The following is a 20,981-nucleotide window of genomic DNA, read 5'->3' as shown; positions in this document are numbered from 1 at the left end:
ATATCAGCAAAATCGGCTTCTGCCGATTTGTATCAGTACAGTTCTACATTTGATTAGATGAGTAAACATATTTCAGTCCTCAGGATATTGAAAAAGACTTTAATTTCCTTTTAGGTCTATGTCTGTTTTTTTTTTTTGCAAGTGTAAATTGAATTAAGTGAAATGTGTCTATTTTTATTATTTTCAATTGATTAAACTTTAATGACAAGTTAAAAATATTTCGGACACTAATTTTGAGGTTAAGCAATTTTTTTAAAATCTAAGAGTGAAGTCCACATCTATTGAATGTCCGCATCTACTGAATTTTGTTAGTCCCCTGAAATACGATAGATAGGGGTTCGACTGTAGTTGTGTGGTTAATTGTGTTTTCAAAGTAATTCGTTAAAGCATACGGCACAACAAAAGAAATACCACATGGTTGAGTGACAAGGAAGTTATAGCAAAAATTGTGGCAAGAATATTTGTCGCTGCCAACTATTCCAAGAACCAGCAGTCCTTCCAAATAGTGGCAGGAGAACATGTCACATTTAGAATTGTTAGCACCAGTGGCAAGACATTACTTAAGCATTCCAGCCACATAGGTTGCCAGCGAGAGTCTTTTCTCTTCTGCTGGAAACACCATCTCCAATCGTAGAGCTAATTTAACTCCTGAACATGCAGAACAAATTATTTTTCTGCGTGGTAGATTAAATAACATAATTTAATACTCTATGACAATCTCTCTCAGAATTTTTGTGCTGAAAAGTGGAAATGTTGAAACAATGTGAATGTACTTTTCAAGCAACATGATTTTTGGTGCTAAGTTTGTTTAAGTTTAAGGTAAAAATAATTTCCAAAAAGTGCAACCGTACCACAAAAGCTCGAGCTCAAGCTCGCTCAAAGCTCGATAACTTTTGAGGTGGCTTGCTCCAGCTCGACTCGAAGTAAAATTCTTAGGCTCGCAGACCTCTAGGAACAGCTCTACTTTTTGCCATCAAAGGAAGAGTTCACGACTGCTGTGTGATGTGCTTCCAGCCGGAGGAACAGCAAGTGGACGAGACGTATGAGCAGTTTGAGGAGCGTGTGCTGAACAAGCGCGCAGGCCACATGTACCACATCGTCAAGAGCAAACTGAAGCGCGCAGAGAGCTTGGCTCTTTCCGACATGCTCCACCGGAACAACAAGAAACAGGTCAGTTTTCATCGTAATTGTGTCTAAATCCCTTTCCCCTTTTATTAAATTTCTTGTATAGTTTTTTAATATTAGGCCTTTTTTGAATATTTGAATTTTTGAATACGAATAATAAACTTTTTGTATTTATAACGAACGCTGGGCTGCAGGTAAACACTCAAAAGTGAATAATTAAATTAGGGCCTTGGAATCGTCAGCCCAGAAAACAAAACAATAACAACAATAATCACAGAGGTGCCCAGACGTCGTATAAAAGAATTTTATTTATAACCTCCTAGCAACTCTAGTAGGCTATGTGGATCGGGGATGAATAATAATGAAATAACAAGACTGGTGGTTTGATTTATATAAGTGCCCTTTTACTAAACTAATTTACTTTTGTTTTTATCTTTTAATTACATTGGTATTAAAACATATTGATTACAAAATGGAGGGAGCCCCGGGGCAACAAAATACATATAAAAGTAACACCATAATACATCTTGAACTTAATACTGGTTTAAAGTTAGCTCGCAGGCTCAAAAGAAAGAAACAATTACATTGAAATTTAATTATATCCTGTGTCCTGGCACCGTAGGTTTCGGCAGATTAAAGTCCAGAAGAAATCATTTTGAGTAGAAACTTGGAGATAAACTCGGAGTTAAACTTGGAGTGGAGCTTGCAGCTAATTTTGGAGCTAAACTTCGAAGCTGAACTTGGAGCTCATTTTGGACCTCAACTTGGGCCTCAACTTGGAGCTAAACCTCGAGGCTGATTTTGGACCCCGCCTGCAACCAAAGTCCCAAATTACTTAGACTGGTTAACAGGCGGCTAAGCCTGGTCAAGACTATGCCCAGTGAAAGGCAAAAAAAAGGGGGGGGGGGTAGGATTATGACCACTTACCCAAAACAGCGGGGTGAAGTTCATGTAGACTGCCTCCAGGAGCAGGGAATGCAGCTCGCGGCACGGAAGTTCTCGGTAATCATGATTAGAGAAAATGAAATTATTTAGGTTAACAAAAAAAACTTGCTGGCAGCAAAATTTAAAAATTAGAAAATTGAGGCCTCTATGCCTTGACGTTGGCGACTACATGGCGTAGTGTCGAGTCTGGGATGAACAACGGCGATTAACTCTCGCGGATTGTGACGCGTGGTCCGCACAGACCAGATGCTGCCCGCCGAATCTTCAAAAAATGGCGTCGGGGCACCTAATTAAAGGAAGCAGCTGCCCCCAGCCAAAGAAAGGGGGGGGAGGGGTGATTGCCCGAAGGTGTCCGGAGATGCCCGAAGGGGCGAAGCAGACTGCAACATATTCGCCGCGCTCTCACGCGAGTCGTAGGCGAACTAAAATCGCAATCGCACTGCGACTGCTGCCAAGGTCGATTGTGACAAGCTGTCTCTTATGGGAGGGATGAGTAGTGCGCTCTGGCGGGCAAGACGAGAACCTGTCTGGTGGGTCACAGAAACATCCGCTAGAGTGCAGTGGGCGCGCTCGCGACCAGCGCTCAGAGCAAGGTTAGGGATTTTTCCCGCCGCTGGACTTCGCTCAGGGCTCTGTTTGACAAGTGGGAATATCCTTGGGGAGACAATGTCTCCACCCGGGGTTCACTGGGGGTCGTTGCTCCGGGTTGTAGTTCCCGTGAAGCCACCGGTGGTTGATGAGGGGAGGGGGGTTTAAATTTGCTAAGTCGCCTGGGAAAGGCGTCATGTGGACCGTCCCGAGGCTTCGACGCTGGCTGTAACTTGGTCCAGAGGCGTGCTGACAAAACCCTTACGTATGCTTGCCTCCGAGAAATGAAAGTTGCTAGCAGTGGGGTTGGGGTAGCGTTCGCTAACACGAAAGTCATTCTGTTACATGGAGAAAACGTGACGCGAACTGCGGCCGAGATGCTGCGATCACAAATCGTCAGCAAACAGTATCTAATTGAAGCCTGCGAACAAGCACAGGTGCACTGGGTAGCACAAGATTACGTCGGAGTGTACAGTAATGGAAACAAAATTAAATTTAAATTCGTACATTTGTGCCTGAAAGTGGCACTGAAACGGCACATATTCAATCCACCATCAAATACTAACGCATCATAATAACGAATATTCATTTGCTTGCGAATACTTGACATAGCATACCTCGTGAGTTTGTCATATACCAACATTCACTGCTGAGATTAAGTCATATGTGCGATATAAATACTATTTTTTTGTGTTTAATGGGACATCATTATAAATACAGGTGGGACGATACTCGATTCTGTATTGTTTTTTCAGTTCGATACTTTCGATACTCCAGGGAAAAATATTTTCCCATTAAGGAACAATTATTACAAATAACATAAATTAGTTTTAAACTATATAAATTCTATCTAGCATACCAGCACAATGTCAGATTAAACTTAAATACATAATGTGTAAATAATTGCATTATATTAATGAAAGATATGAATTCATCATTATATATACATACATATAATAAAACCACCAGAAATGTAAAATACAGTCCATAATCAAGTAAAGCTGACATGAGAAACAGTGGCCTTACAAAATGTTATGAAGTCCTTTCTTGGAAGGGGGAAAAAGTCACCAAACCTAAATTAGAAATAAAAAAAATTAGGCTATTGTAAAAAGAAAATCAGAAATTTTTGCTTGTTTGTTTTATTTTACAAACAACTTTAAGCAACAGAACAATTTTCAATAAAATCTTGAGAAACATAAAATAGAAAACAATCCGATCGTAAGAAAACAATAACAAACGGGTTAATTCAGTTCAAAGATTAATGAATGCAGAAAATATGAGATCCGTGCCTTGGTAAAGCGCGTGCACCATTTTCATAATCATTGCTAGTTTGCGCCAATAGTCTCGCTTGGTGCTGGCCATAGATGCTACTAGCAAAGTGCACAGTCGTTCTGATACTATCCATATCTATGGTGCGATTAAGTTATTTTCTTACTTTTGCAAAGGTAAACAATGAACGTTTTTCAAAATAAAAGCATTAAAACGTAGTTTATCAGGAGGAATATAACAAAAAAAAATTGTGAATTTTAGGACTTTTCCGCTTTGTAAAAACGTATGAAACGGGAAATTAATGATTTTATAAGTCTATGTTCCGGGAAAGTAAACCATTGTAAATATAGTACTTTCTGCGGGACCAAAATTAATCGGCATATGACATGGGAAAATGTATGAAACGGGAACGTATCATCGAGGTTCTACTGTCGTATTTTGTACGATGGCGACTCAAAACTTAATTCAATATAAATTAACAAGCATTCCGGTATCGAAAAAATGTATCGAGCTTACAGTTTCGATACTCTATACTTTGCGATACCGTCAAGTATCGAAGGTATCGAGGTATCGAAGTATCGAAAATCGCATCACTAATTATAAAACAAACAACAAGGGACATTTTAAACATGTAACAAATATTCAAAGTTTTTTTTATTGCTGTCTTTCTAACAGTAACGAGTAAATAGGGTAAACAATTTAAAGCACTGCATATTTGTCATTTCAAACTTGAAAACAAAATATTATGGGTATTCTTTTCATCACACACATCAGAAAGGGGAAACATAAATGTTAACAACCATGTAACAAAACAAGACATGGACACTCCAGTGAGATGGGCATAGTTTCAATGGCATACAAATCTATAGTTATAAAATAATCGATATAAAACCATGTGATACAGTAGCAGCTTACTTACTGTGTATATACAGGAAAGCTTCACTATAAAGAACATGAAGGGACCAAAAAATAGTTGAGTTTGTTATACTGAAGTTCTTTATACTGAAACATAAGCATTGTTATAAATATGTATACCGATAAACACATGAAACACCTTAAGTGTTTTAAGGTTCAGTATCTCAGTCATTAGTCTATGGCCGCTTGAAGAACCTGTTCACATACTCTCTGCTGATGCTTTGTCTATGGTCAGGAGACACATTGTAGGCAGAGCTGCCAACCTCAAATCACACCCATCAGTAATGACAATTATATTAAAAAAGTACGCGTAAATCATGCACAATAAATTTTTCCTGAGGAATTATGACACAAACAAGAGAAAACAAAGGACAATAATATGCAAAAAAAATTAAAAATGTAGGCCTTTGTATATGAATACAATGAAAATTAATGAATCGAAGAAAAAAACTATTTGAACAATACAATCATCTGAATATGTAAGAAATGTCATTAATTTTACAGGAAATTTTCAACCTTCAATTCAAAGTATTCAAAGTTATACTTTTGAACAATTATATTTTTATTTGCTTCTTTTATCCTGGTTGGATAAGAACTGTCTTATAAACAAACAACAGAAGACAAACAAAAGAACTTGTAAACAATAACTCTGCGTTCGTTACTTTCGTTTTTTCAGATGTAGCGGAAAAACTACGATATGGATTTATTGCTCGTCATGACTATAAAATGTTCCGCCTGTTTCTTTAATTCAATGTGCCCTCTACAGTCATCCCTTCCACCATGTGCAATCGAAAAGTCAAACGTGCATACATTACAAAACGCGTGGTGTTCCAAAACATTTGAAGACAAGCATGGCCATTCTTTTGAATAGTTAGGTCTTAGGTCGAAAGTTTTGAAGAATTGCGTTTTTTTTTTATCCCCCAGATACACGCTTCATTTCTACAACCGACCGGTAGCCTACAACTCACGTAGTTTCGGTTTCCTACCACGTTCGTGCAACTTTGGATTTCACTCAAAAATTGAAATTAAAAAAATCGAAGGGTTGGGTTAGGTTAGTCACAACATGCTTGTTTTCATTGATTTAGCGGCTGAAGTGGCGTTAATACCTAAACGCAAAACTTCGGAAATCTTCGGAAATTCTTGCAGGGAACCGAAACTACGTGAGTTGTAGGCTTCCCACAACCGGCACTGAAGAACACAACACTATTGAAAAAAGGAGAAAAATTTCACGTCTGTAGACACGACAAAAACAATATGGTGAAAAAAATGAATTTCAAGAAATAAATTAAAACAGCACAGGTTAGCCAAAGTACCGTACAAAAATTATCGTGATGTAAGTAGCCAACAAACGAAAAGTCCGAGAATATGTACTATTTGTATCGTACAACGGACGTAATACCATCCCATTATTATTTCAAAACACGAGAATTAATCTACTCATGTCGACAGTACATGCGCACACATACTAGTTCCGTTATTGTTTTTGTTTACGTACACGCTGTTACGTTTGAATAAGAAAATTAAAAATAAAGTACAAGTTTTTGGATGGTAATTTTTTTCAAAATTTGTCTCAAGGTTGTTCGTTCAAGTGAATATTTTTGTTTCAGGAAGAAACGGACTGTCGTAAAATTCGTTAAGATGAAATAAAATTCAAGGTTATTATATACGTTTTTGGCGGGACCAATCAATGAGTTCGGTTAAGTGAAGTGTTCGTTTAACTGAAGTTCGTTGTACTGGTGCTTTCCTGTAATATATTAGTGGTGCACTGATGCGGATACCGATGAATCGTAATCGGCGATTATGGGTACTTACCGATTAATCGTAATCGGCGATTATCTTAATGATTACTTTGCCGATTATCTACGTCCCGGCATAATTAAGTAGGGTTTTACCGTGTAATATTTTGTTACACATTTTAGGACGAAATACGGTAATATTTGTATATATTACAAAATTCATCTAACTCTGTCATATCATGATTACAGATATTTCGTTAAGTTTAATAAATCTCATTGCCTCGAACAATAAAAAATACATTTTTCCTACACGTTTGTTTACGTTTCGTCTTTTGTTCTGTCTTTTGTTTAGTGGCCTTGTACATTACCTATAGCCAGAGACGTAAAATAGATGGCACGCAATCAAAATACCACAAGCAGTTGCAGTGGATTCTATGACAATCGATCTTCTTCGAGTCGTAGTAGCGGTTCAAAATCGTTGTCCCGATACCTTCTAGAATTTATCACTGCGTTTTACAAACTCGTTATGGGCGTCTTTGGTAACATTATCCGTTGTTGTGTTATTTGTATGTGACGTGAAAAGGGAAAAGTATTTAAAAATTTTATATAGTCAGTCAAATAAAATCACATGTGCTAAAATGGGTTTTGACTTTGAGCCATTTTTATATAATTATAGTGAGATGGTGAGTAGGGAGAAAAAAGTGAAGTGTGGAAACATTTTTCTATAAACTCAAGTGAACAAAATAAAGCAACATGTTTACATTGTTAAACGGTAATTTCTCGATGCAACCTTATGTGATAGTCGATAATAATGCTAGTTTTCCGCAACAAAAACTTACCCGTTGTAAATTACAATTATTAGACTGTAGTACAAGTTGTTTACAATAACAAATATAAATAGAAGTTAATTTAATTTACACTTTGCAATGACTTAATAGTGTATTTTATATATTCTTATACTGTTATTATAACTGTATTCTCAATTTTACCTGAATTCATATGGGAATAAAAAATTTTGTGTGCATTATTACACTTAAAAAAATTTGTTCATTATAATCAGTAACCGAATCGATATCTGCCGATTATTGCTCTCATAATCTGTAATCAAATTGGTAATCGGTAAAGTCATATCGGTGCACCACTATAATATATTATCTATGATGAAACAGAGGTTGCCACTCAAAAATATATTTAAAAAAAGAATAAATAATGGTTTAAGTTTCCGGATTGTTTTTATAATATTGCTGAACATTTACCTGGCTGCCGTTAACAATAAAAACCTGGAATAACTATGTTTAAATATGTAAATATTTGCTCACCATTTGGCGACCATAATTCATCTGAGCATTCTTTGCTCTGACAAGTGGCTAATGAACTACAGCCATGAAACTTTGGTATTTCCTTATAATTGCTGCCTTTTTTTCTTTCTAATTGCATTGCTGTTTCAAAAAAGGCCATGCAAATCTCTCTACTGACAGAATGTGGCACCAGAAAAGCTTTTAGTAAATATGGTATAAATTTACTAATTTAAATCATTTTTAATTTCTGTGTGTTTAATTGTGATATTTACCCCATAAAGTATTTTCCATAAGTTCATAATCAGAAAGTTTGGGGGTCGTGTTATAATCAGAGTTGCAGTATTTTCGGGTAAATACCATTATACAACACTAATTATATGTGCATATGTTTATTTTTGCTTAGACAAAAAACATTCTGTAAATACTTCCTTAAAACAAACCTTAACATTATTGAGCTGATTGAACATTTATGATTTAACAGTAAAAATTTCATCATGGTTTTCATCATAATTCTTTTATTTTTCATGGCGTCGAACATATGTAGGCTAACAATTTCTTATGTCTCTGTAGTATGACTAACACTGCACAATCTGTACATTACAGTGTACCTAAGGAGTTTAATATTGTAATGCATATTTTTTAAGTTGCCATTTTTTGTTTTCATGACTATAAATAATTGTAACAAAGTATTAAAGGCTAGTTGTACTATCATAAAGTTTTATATTTTATATTCTACGATGTTCACGAAGCGATATATACGGTTGAATCACATGGGTCTGCCTTCTTTTCTAGATTACTGATACTTCCACAGATGGCAGCACCGTGGTGACACATTTCCATTCCAATCAATTTTTATTCCATTCACATAATTACTGGTACCAAGTGCCATACACTGAGAACTAAGGTGTTTACACATCAAATATTAGTTTTATGGCTGTAGTTCAAAAGCTATCTGTCAGAAAGCAAAGAATGCTGCAATGGGGGGTGCTTCAGGGTGTCTACTAGGTCACGAAAGTCACGAATGTTGTAAAAGGTCACGAAAGTCCTGAAAAAGTCACCATTTTTAAGTATATTTTGGTAAAAGTCACAAAAAAATTAATTAAAAGGCTAATGTGTATTTCTTGTGCACTGATCTTGTATATACCATATTTTTTGTGCTTTTGGCAGCTTGCATTTTCAGGAAAATTATTGCTCAAGATGTTCCCACACAATACATTTTCCCGTGTTTAACTAGGCCAGTCCCGCAATAAGACGTTTGCTTTAAAATCCCGTTGAAAATGTTGCTTACAGCTTCTATTCTCCTACGTGCAACGTCATAATTTTCACATAGAATGCAAAGAAAATTTTAATAATAGCGATTTGCTCTTCTTTATTTAAAAAAAAAAAGTCCATTAGAATGCTGTGAAAACGTAATTTATTCAATTCTCGTACCTTACACGCTTAAAAAAAACGGTTGGTATTTGTTCCGTGGCGGCCACGGCATAGTCAGTTTCATTCTTACTCTACAGAGTGCACAACGATCGCACATAATTGATTGTAGCTGTCAAGGCATCAATGCGCGTGACCCGCGTCCATATAGATAAATTGTTAGCCAAATTGCGAGTGTTCATAATCAAACTTATATCGTTGAGTTTGTTTGTTTACTGCTTGCTTGTGTGTTTGAAATGTAAATTTATGTTTGGCTAGGATAAAAGAAAGCCAAAAATTTGTGCACAAAATGTGTGATGTATTTTCGTGTTTTGGTTTTGTTAAGACAATGTTTACAAATTACAAAACACAAAATCCCTCCGTCACATTTTATTTTCCAATTGAAATCATTGTCTAAGAGGTTAAAGTGCTACGGAATGGAATTGTAATATTTTCTATGATATAATGTGCTGAAAATGTTTGCCAACAAATGTTAACGTGTTTTAGTACTTAAAGTGCGACGAGAAATTGGCATGCGGGAAAGCAGATCTAATTAATTAATTAATTAATTTTCAAACCAACCTTCATTTGTTAACTTTGTATATTTTTGCATGATTTTACTGCAACTACATGCTAATAATTTTATTTTCAGTGTTAATTAAATGAAAAGTAACTAAGAAAAAGAAGATGCTTGGCAAATGTTCTTTTAAAGAATATTGGCTCTCAGATGAAAATGATAGGTTTTAAAAGTGGTTGCGTCCTGTTAAAGATGACAAGTACAAGGCATTTTGCACACTCTGTAAATCAAAGTTTGATGTAAGTCACAGTGGTTTGTCATCTGTGAAGGTTCATGAAGCAGGAAAAAAACATCTGGAGCTGTCTTCTGCCATACTACAAAGCAAACAATCAACACTAAGTTTTTTGAAGGTTGACAAGCTCACACATTTGGGTCAGGGAAAAAGTTACTACACCTTCCACTTAAAGTAGTTCAGGAACCGTGACTTCTATTGATAAATCATTTACTGAATTTGCAACTCCTTCAAATTCAAAGTCACAACATTTCCCAGGTTCTTTAAATAGGCTAAATATTGTGTTGAGAATGTGTGGAAAGCATAAATATTGTGGTCACTTAAAAAATTCAAAATGCAGAAGGATATAATTGGTTATGTGACAACCTTTGGCCTTGGCCCTTTTTTTCAAGAATAATTTTATAACGTTTAAAAATTATACCATTTTGACAAGTTTCGTGGTCGCACTTCAGTAGAAATTGTCATGAAAAAGTCAAGAAAAAGTCACTAATTTTTATTTTTGTAACTCAGTAGACTCCCTGGCTTTGGCTAGCAGCTAGAAGGAACTCAGCTACAAACTCTATTTGAACTCTCTTCCCTCCACTTCCTCTTCTCTCGTTTAGTTTAGGAGGCAATAAGTATCAGCGGTCTAAAGTGGTAAGATACAAGTTATACAAGCTATTATAATTAGGCATGTGCGAGAAAGACTTTTTTGAATTCGAGACGAGATCGAGAAAGCAATTTAAAAATTCTCGAGAATCGAGTCGAGATCGAGAAATCTGTACTTTAGTTAACAGGATAATATGATCCAAAAAAGTAAAACTCAATAATCTGACAAACATACATAATTATTCAATAATTTTATCAAGTATCCACAATTGCAATTGCAATTACAACTTTACCTTTACACTCAAGTTTATTTGCCTACTGTCGTATGTAAACATACGTTATTGACTCCATAGTCTATACAGTTTCCTTGAGCCATGGACGGTACTTGATCATGAAAGTCTGAACATTCGCCACTATCGATATGTCACTATCGATACGGACCGCAATTTAAACATCATGTTGCTTGTTATATACTGCTGGCCGTGTGTATAACCTAAGGCCATAAAACAAAATGCAATCGCGGAAGAATTCTTGCAGTCATGTTTATATTTTTATTTTTTACCGTACCGTTTTACGTTGATACTTGATATTGATACCGAAAATGATTTATTTTTAACTTTAATGTTGGTTTTATTAACGGAAAATAATCATTTTCTTCTGTAATTTAATGTGATAACCACAGCACAATTCATTGTTTACGTTTACCGTTTCATGTAGTGACTTGTGAACGCAAGTTTGTTTTTAATAATTTATCGTGTATACTATCGTAACAAGTATATTTTATTTTATTCAATCTACGTTACGTTGAAGATATGTTAATTATTTCAACACGCAACACAAAATGCTGCCTCAATATATTATATTACCTAACCTATTTCTTGTTTACAAAATTCTCGAAAATTCCGAGCCAAAAAAATTATCTCGAGACGAGATCGAGAAAATTTCTGTCTCGACTCGTTCTCGATGATGCCGAGACTCGCACATCACTAATTATAATGCAACCTACACTTTTAGTCTCTGCAGTTTAGGTAAAAATTGTTGTATTATTTTCAGGTAAATATGGTTGTTACTTCATGGGTTGCTATAATTAGCTAAAAGGGGAGTACATTTTTTACTGCTACTGAGGAAATAAATACACCTTAATAATTATGGGTTTAAAGTTTAAGTGCTAAAAGTATTTTGTGTTTTTTGCTCAGTTACATATTTTCTTTGGACAGTGGTGAAATTACAGAAACCATTTTTTTATATTATATAGTACGTATATTCTTTTAGATGTCTAGCAATGAATGTGTTGTTTGAAACAGGCGTAAAAAAATCAGTTTAATTCAAATGTGTTTAGTTCATATAATCAAATACAGTGAAACCTCGTTTATTCGTTCCCGCATTGTAGAATTTCCCGGTTTTATTGTTCAATGTCCGTGGTCCCGAAAAAATCCCGCAAGAACAATGTTAATAAAATCCCGTTTCCATTGTTTACGAATATTTTTTAACCCGGTTTACGGGTTGAACTTTACAGGTTTTTTACCGATTTCGCATTCAAATTCCCGAGAAATATTCCAGTTTACGCGTGTCTACACGACACGCAATACCAATATTTACCTATGGCGGCCATTACTAAAAGAAAACGAATAAAGTGAGCCTGACGCTGTTGCTAACAGGTTCACCAACTTCGATAAAACAACAGACGAAAGCTAACGCTCGCACGATAGTTCTTGCTTTGTGCGATAATCGACACAACAATATAACCGTGGTCGATATACTGTACATACTAGCCCAACGTAAACACGTTTCTATTTAGCGGCAGTGAAATCCTGCGAGAAACATAGACGAAATTGTTCATCCTAGCGTTTCCGTGGCCGGCCGTATATGCGCGAGATTTTCTTTGTTTATGGTAAATTAGCTTTACGCATTTAACTCTAATGCACGTGTAAAATTTGTAAAGGTTCATTGATATGTATCGGCCTACAAAAGAGGTTAAAACCATTAAAGAGCGTTTAGAAATTATAAATGCCGTTGAAAAAAATCCAGGCGAAAAACGGGTTGATTTGGCAAAGCGCTATTGTATTCCTCCATCGACTCTTAATTCTATCTTCGCTAGAAGAAATGAGATTCGGAAACAAGCAAGTCAGTTCGGCCAGTCTTCAAAAAAACGGAAAATGGCAAGACAGTCGAAATACAGTGAGCTTGAGAAAGTTTTGTTTTCTTGGTTCCAGCAAGTTCGGGCATCAAACATCCCAGTGGATGGCACATTTTGTTCATTTAAAAAAATTAAGGAAGTAGTGAAACCCCTTATTTACGTTACCGTTATTTACGTTTTCCCGTTATTTGCACTATATTCTTCAGGTCCCGTTTGGTTCCCATTTAATCCAATACAATACTTTCACGCGAATTACGTCTCAAAAATCTAATCCATCCCGCTATTTACATCACGTAACAACGATAGTAGGCCTAAAAACATTGTGAAAAACGTAACTTTTATAGTCGGCAGTGAACATTTTAAATCGCAAAATAAACATATTTTATAACATGAAAAGTTGCTTTTATTTCTAAACATATAATAATTTAAGCCTAGGCGTGTAAAAGTCTGAGTAATTATAGCAGGAGGCAATCTAAAATGTACTCGGGAAAAACATAAACTCACGAATGTATAAACGTTCTGTTACTATATTTATGTCACAACTTAGCCGAAATACTGGTACGAGACAAACCTCACTAGATAAAATGAGCGGAGTCTTGGTAACTGTTTTAAACATATTTTATAATTTCGGAAGTATTGTACAGTTGACGCATATTTTTTAAACTAACCATTTATATCTGGGGATCGTAAATAATTAATTATTGGTATCAAGAAATCAAGGTGAACGTAAACTTGAACACGTCACGGCAGCGAGAAAACTGGTGCGTATACCAATAAACTGGTATTAGAACTGGACAAAACTGGTACACGGGAGATGGAGCTTATATTTTTTTCCGCTAAGCTTGCATCTATTGGCTGACTGCTGATGGAACGTCACGAGTCTGGGCGGAGCGTTGAGTTATATTGCGCATGCGCAGCTCAGACAACAGAGAGAGCCAGCCGGCGGGTACGTCGCGCCATAACAGCTGATTGAGTACGATGACATTTCTCCGCGCACGGCGCGCTATTGACGGTAAATGTCCAATTTGTGGCCCTTTTATTTAAAAATTTTTTACTGTGGTGCAATGCGTATGTGTAATGTAGCCCGCATTTGTTATGAACGCTGCAGGATGCGACTATTTTAATTAACTTTAACGTATTTCTTACTTTTCCCTTTATTTACACTTTCCCGCTTTTTACACTTTTTTACTTTGTCCCCATGAAAAGTGTATATACAGTATGCTGCTGGTGTCAGTTTATGGAAATACCTAACTGATTCACTTAAAGTTTTTGCAATAGTACATACATTGTGCATTTGGTAACTTTAGAGTGTGTTCCCACATTGTAGGATTTCCTGGATTATCCGTTTTTTACTCATGGTCCATTGGAAAACGGATAATCAGGGTTTCACTGTATTAAATTGCTAGTTAGGCTTATAATTAAATTCTGTACAACCAGGCATGATATCTTGTAGTTATTAACTAGAAAACTTTAGTCCTTTTTTTTTTCTACAAATGAGAAATTTTCTATGGCAAAATCTGCTAAATTTACTTATAGTAAAAGTGGATCTATAATTATCAAGTAGCATGAATTACTATGGCAGGAAATTGTGTATTTTATACTCAGTTTTGTAGTGATTTAGTATTGTGTACACTTATAATTATGTAAATATATTGGATGGCTGTTTTGAAAATTTCCTATTTTGTTTGCATTTCAGGTGGCGCAGAAATTCTACACTCTTCTTGTACTGAAGAAACACTGTGTGTTAGAACTCATGCAGGAAAGTTCATATGAAGAAATTTTCATTTCCAGGGGACCAAAATTTGAAAATCCAGCTCTGTGAAGATTGTAATTGTAATTAGTTTCAAAAGTGACCGGTTAATAAACAAACTTTAAGCACATGGAATAAATATAATTTTGAGTGACCATAACTACGAGTGTTATTTTTATAATCTAAGGAGATGACTATGATAGTGTTAGGTGGATGATGTAGTTTAATATTTGTATTAATTTCTGGTAGTGATGTGTTGGTTCTACTTCATCCTGGTTCTTGGTTTCAGGTTAAAGATTTAGCTATTAAGTTTCCCATGGTACCGAAATTATATTTGTAATTCTCAGTGCTGGTCAATTAGCTGAGAACCGGAGAAACCAAGACCCAAGAACACATCACTAATTTTTACCAAATACGTTTGCAATACCGGATGGCCTTGTGCTATCAATACAGCCAGGAGTGCGATAATAACCTAGCAGAAAGGTGCTTCAATTCAATATAATTTTTCGTAGACTTGTTTCCTTTATTACAATGTTGCGTATTGTAAATTTTAATCAAATACATTGTTGATACTGGACAGAAAGTGCATCGCCTGCCATGTATTGAACTGGTGTGACAACAGTGCCAGGTTTTCACACAAATTTTGGAGCTATCGGTGTTATGCTCTGGTATATGTTTCTTGCTTACTTTTTTTTTTTTTTTTTCTGTTCACCAGCTTGTGATAATTTCAATGATATTTCAACAGTTAAAACACTTGTTTGATTTTAGTTTTTGATAAAGTATTTTTTCTATAGCTCATACTTGGTATGAGTAAATAATTGCTGTGTTTGATAATCTTTTTTTTAATAGGATTTTTAGTACAGTTTATCAAATCTGATAATAGGATTCTTGTTTTTAAAAATAAAGGGTTTATTTGTTAATGAATTACTGTAGTGTATATTACGTAATATACATTCAGAAAGATGGTAGTGTGTTGCTGAGTAATGTTGATAAGTCTTTGAGACAGTTGAAATTGAACTGAATTGAAATTTTTTTCTTCTTCAACGCTATGCTACTAAGATGTTGGCCATTTCTTCAATGAACAAAGAAAGTGCATTGTAAGATTAATGTAACCCAATCATGTTTATGACTAATCTGGAAATATTTATGAAATAACCGTTACAGTAGCTTAGTTTTTACAAATGAAATAGAACATTGTATGTTTCATCCCAAGTTCCCCTCCCCTCTATCCCTTCTCTAAATCTAGTTTGTGTTCGTGTTCCTCTGTACTATACTTCTCTGTTCTTGCAATATCTTTTTGATGTTATTTTATTATATTTATTTTAATGCATACCTTTAACAGTTATTTCATTCCAATTGAAATTAATTGTTTTGTAATGCTTTTGCATAGTCAATCAAATATTTTTCTTCCTTTTTTTTTTTTTTAATTAATTTTGAAGTTTGGATTTGTTTGCTGATAACTAAGTTCCTATTATTAACCAAAATTGTTTGAAATTGGAAGAAAAAAGTGAAAGTTGTATTGTGCAAGATTGTTATGTGCTTTGACAACTACATTATAGTTGAAGTAAATGATTTTGATTAAAGTTTCTTGTTGCTTCATATAAAGTGATGTTGAAGTTAAATAAGTGTCACAAGCAATGTATTTATTCCATGTGGGGTTGGTTTCAGTGGGTTGCAGATTGTCACAAAGACAATAAATTGTATAATGTGTAATGTGTGACCAAAGCGCTGTGGCTTATTGGGTAAAACCCGAGCCAAGTGGTTTTTGTGTATGGATTTTTTCTATTTGAAATTATAGTGAAAGAATTCGTAAGTATATGTATGTACCGTAACGACCTGGCATATAAGACTTCAGCATTTTGATAATTAAAATTGGAAAATGAACTCGCAACTTTAAATCAGATGGTAACTTGTATATCAGCAGTTCTGTAAACAAAAGTGAACAGTTCAGTTTTAACTACCTTGCTTTTGAATCCTCACAGCATAGAAAATGAGACCATATCATAAAGTAAAGTGTGGCAGAGACAAACAAAAAACACATGGCCTTATCCGTCATGTTATTTATTGTATTTTGTGTTTTGTACAAAATTTGCCGCCAGATATACAAGAAATCCCACTTAGGGCCACAATCCATAGTTCTGCAGACACTCTGAAATATTATTTTTAACATTAATTACCTAGCAGGGAATAAAAATAATGCATACAGTGTTGTAAATTAAGCTGCAAACTTTCTTATAAATGCAACAATAATTTTATCCAACAGTGTTTCACTGAAATATTTTAATTTCAGAATTTTAAAACTAAATAATTTTTAGTATAAAGATCCTACATAGCTGTTATTTTGCACACAGTACACACTAAACATGCTTAATGGAACTGTAGCAAAACACTTTTACACATACTCAGTAGTGATGTGTCGGTTCTACCTTTTTCCCGGATCCGGTTTTTAAAAATCGGTTTTCGGTACTCTGTTTCAGGTTAACCTTCACACTATTTCAAGTGCACCAAGGTTACAGGATAACTAAATAAATGGTGTATTTGTTTAACAAGACTCATCAGCGACCTACTCTACCATAATTTAGACCACAAAGTAGTCACTTAGCCCCTAGGTAGCAGCACAGTTGCTTCTCGTGTCACTAGATGCTGGATCAGAACTGTACAGACATCCTTTGGTGCAGCAGTATCTCACAGCTTTTTTTTATTCGATCAGTTTTTAATTTAGGCACACCAATAAAAAATTTCTTGAGAAAAATTTTAATATTTTTTCACAAGAGATTAAGTAACATATAAAAAATAAAAACTAATACTGGAGTAGCGAGTAATGTATGTATTACAATGGGTAAGGGATGGTACACACAAGTTAACAGATGCCTGTTTAAAGAGTATATTAATACATGATATGCTTTAATAACCATTCACTTGTCACATGGGGCTTGAAGTGAAACTAAAAGATGTGTGGTTGTTGGTCATTGGCAATATACCGCGGTGTTTTACCAGGGGGAAAGTAATAGCTGTTATGCTTTCCTTTCCAGCCGTACTGACATTATATTGACAGTTCTTGGTGCTGGTTAATTTTCGTAGAACCGGGAACGACCCATCCTTTATACTCAGAATATAATTTTATTGATATTAGAACTTTTTAAGAGACATGTACGCAGCACATGAAAATAACTATATTGTGCTAATTCAGCTGTCGGGCAACGATATTGACTAGATTTATAGCGCATAAAATATGTGTAATATTGTCAAAGATTAAATGCTAAACTTTTTTAAATGACTATAAACACATTCAGTGTAAACCAATGTTAAAAAAAGTTTTGTGAGCAGCTCTTTTAGATTTTATTTAAACATTAAAGTATCAAACAATACCTACATAGACACTTAGTACAATATCAGTAGTAAGCGTTAGCTTACTGTGTACAATTTAAATACCATCTTGGTTTGTTGGTTCCAATTGGCTGATGTTTTCAAAAGAACTGTTCAGTAATATGTTGGAATATTGGCAGAAGTTAGTTGCCATCAAGGAAAAGTAAGGCATCATGGCGACCTGGCATCCGGGTTTTGTAGACCCTGGTTCTAATGCCTTTCTTTATATTGTGGAAAAACTAAGGATCTTAGCCTTACAAAAATTTACTGCATGGTAAGTTTAAAAGATTTAGCACTTGGCCTATAAATACAGTTAAACCTCATCCATCCAGACTAACTGGAACCAAAAGTAATCCAGACAATCGAAAATCTGGGTAATATGGGTAACAAGTGAAACAAAATCCTTAAATAAGCAGACTTACCGTTTCAGTATTATAAAATACTAATTTTTGTAATAAAAATACCTATTATACTTCTCTAAATTGTTTACAAGACATAAAAAAATATATGAAAATAACTGTTCACATAATTTATTAACAAAGAATTGATCCACTTCTGTTTCAAACATGTCTGGCATTGAATGAAGCATGGTGACACAAATGCTTTGTCGATAATGTTCATATGGAGCAGTGTCTGGCTGATGCTCAAAGTATACCATGATGAATGTCAGCTGGTGTGCTTTCTTAAACTCAACAAAAAGCATTTTATTATTTTTATTACTGTAATACTACCATATATGCAGGAACTATACATTAAATCAAAAATATTTGGCTTACTTATACATACTAATATTCTTGATAACGTAGTTAAAAAATTTTCTATGTGAACATTAAATAAAATGTCTACAAATCTGATCCAAAGAATCGGATCGAGGGTTGGATAAACAAGGTTTTATTGTACGTACAAAAGTGCTAATATATATAACTAAGTACCTTCAGAAACTTCTTAACAGGATTTTACAGTAGTCTACATGTTATCTGCTACTGTATTTGTAAAAATGCCAGGTGAATATTTATTGTTAAAAAATTTTCCTGACTAATTGTATTTACTCCAAGATCATTTTCAGGAATTCCACACCAGGGTAGTACAAAAAATTACTATTGTGCTCTCAATTTCAAAAATTATTTATTATAATCTGAAATTAGCAAAAATTAAAATAAAAACATGGCAGTAGTGGATAGTAGAATAAAAACAGGTTCAAGCTTGTAAACTCATTATAAAAATAGTTCTACCCTATCTTCGTTGATGCAACATGCATAAGAACATCAGGATGTGCAAAAGCTGTGAAATAGTGAGGTAAAGTACCATCACATGTTATTTAAGGACTCCACGTACCTGGGCATGCACATGGTGTGCAGAGCTTCCAAGATATCAGAGAGGTGTCTGTTTGCGAAAAGCAATTAAGAATACGCTGAGGTCGGATTTGTATTTCTGTTTCCGTGTTTAATTTTTTAAAACACTTGTGTTAACTCCCAGTAGAGATCCTTGAATGCACTTTAGGCACTTATAATACATTCTGCCTAATGTTATGATTATTGCTCATATCACATAGTTTACCTGTGCACGAGAAGACTGCGCATTAGTGTACAACCTTACACTTAGATGCGACACCGCGTTAGATGCCCCAGAGTGCCTTGCACTGATCATCCCGCTTAATGTCGCTAGGTGGGAAGTTGAGCAACTTAAAGCTCTCACGTAAAATTATCGTCTTGTGTGCCAGAGAATACGGTACTTTTTAAATCTGAATTGTATGTAAAATAGTGTATATTTTTTGGTATCTGTAATTTTTCTCGGACTGATTTTTAACTTGAGTGCACACACAGTTCATAACTCGGGCATTGTGATAACAGTTGCAGTGGGTCATCTGTGGCAACTGGACCAACAGTGATCTTCACCTGTGTTTGTTGAGAGAGTGGATGTATTGTGGCTGCACTTGAGCTATGTGGATACCGTAAATGTAAGGTAGGTTGTACAAATTTTTTTTCTATGTTGCATCGTTACAGGATGTTTTGAACGAAATGATTTCACTCTTAATGATGTACACAACTGAACATAGTTTTTTTAGTTGTATATACAATTAAAATTATGTGCTTTTTATGTACACTTATTGTTTAATTCAGTTAGAATAGTAATACCTTGAAAAAACCCAATAAATGTACCTAGACCTTTTATTATGTGTTTTTCTTTTTTGTTTCAAATTATTCAAACTTAAGTCCTGCCATATCTTTACTTAATGCCAATTACATATTATCACAGAGGCAAAATGTTTTCTGGTTAGTGTTTTTTTTATCTGCAAGAGGTAAGTTAAAATGATGAGGGAATAAGTTATAGAGATAATGAGTAATAGAGAATATGATTACAAGACTGCCCAACAAAATTTGGAAATGTTAGGGTATACACACACACATTAATACTTATAGTGACTTTGTTAAAAGTTTAAAGTTATCAACTGCTCCTAGTCTGCAACAAAGTTAAATGTGTCCATCTTCCTCTGTCACTCCACCATTCCTTCTTCTTCATTCTGTTTCAGTCTTCTCTTTCCTGCACTCTAACTATCTGCTTATCCCACCCCCTCCTTGGACTGTTAAAAAGCTATCAGAATTATCCCAGACATGTGTTACTTTCACAAAATGCAGTGTCTTGTTGGAATCCCTTCCTTGAAGCCACAACAAAGAGTCCTCCCAAATCCTTGAAATGATCTGGATTGAGTTCTTGTGGATCGAGAAGATGGTGGATTTCTGCAGGAGTTTGGTTACCTCTGTTAAAGTCTAGGAATATTAAATAGGGAGCAACTACATCATGTAATGTAAGTAGTTGGTGACAGTGGGTTGGTTTTACTCACCATCTGTTTTACTCCCTAGGAGTTTGAAGAGTTAGGAGCTCAACCTAGTTCAAAAAGAGTTGGTAACTCTTGTACAGATTTGATTTTATTGTAAACTTGGCATAAAAATGGAAGTTTTTAAAAAATTTAAGTGTGAATCAGGATATGTTTAAAGGTGAAACTGCTTTGGCAATACCTAATATTGTGCCATAAATGAGAGCTTATTC

General features: G+C 34.9%; 1 protein-coding gene across 2 annotated transcripts in view; it reads left to right on the top strand.

Annotated features, from left to right (window-relative positions):
* LOC134533793 (double-strand-break repair protein rad21 homolog) overlaps positions 1 to 20,104 on the top strand; it is a 74,044-nt gene extending 53,940 nt beyond the window's left edge. For both annotated transcript variants that reach the window (XM_063371453.1, XM_063371452.1), the window contains exons 13-14: positions 1,015 to 1,170; positions 14,514 to 20,104. In XM_063371453.1, coding sequence (XP_063227523.1) covers positions 1,015 to 1,170; positions 14,514 to 14,639 — 282 coding nt within the window. In that variant the 3' untranslated portion in view covers positions 14,640 to 20,104. The remainder of the gene's footprint in view (positions 1 to 1,014; positions 1,171 to 14,513) is intronic.
* The last annotated feature ends 877 nt before the right edge of the window (positions 20,105 to 20,981 follow it).

Source organism: Bacillus rossius, chromosome 7 (assembly GCF_032445375.1).
Source record: "Bacillus rossius redtenbacheri isolate Brsri chromosome 7, Brsri_v3, whole genome shotgun sequence".
Taxonomy (NCBI): Eukaryota; Metazoa; Arthropoda; class Insecta; order Phasmatodea; family Bacillidae; genus Bacillus; species Bacillus rossius.
This window is presented reverse-complemented; position numbering and strand designations above follow the sequence as displayed.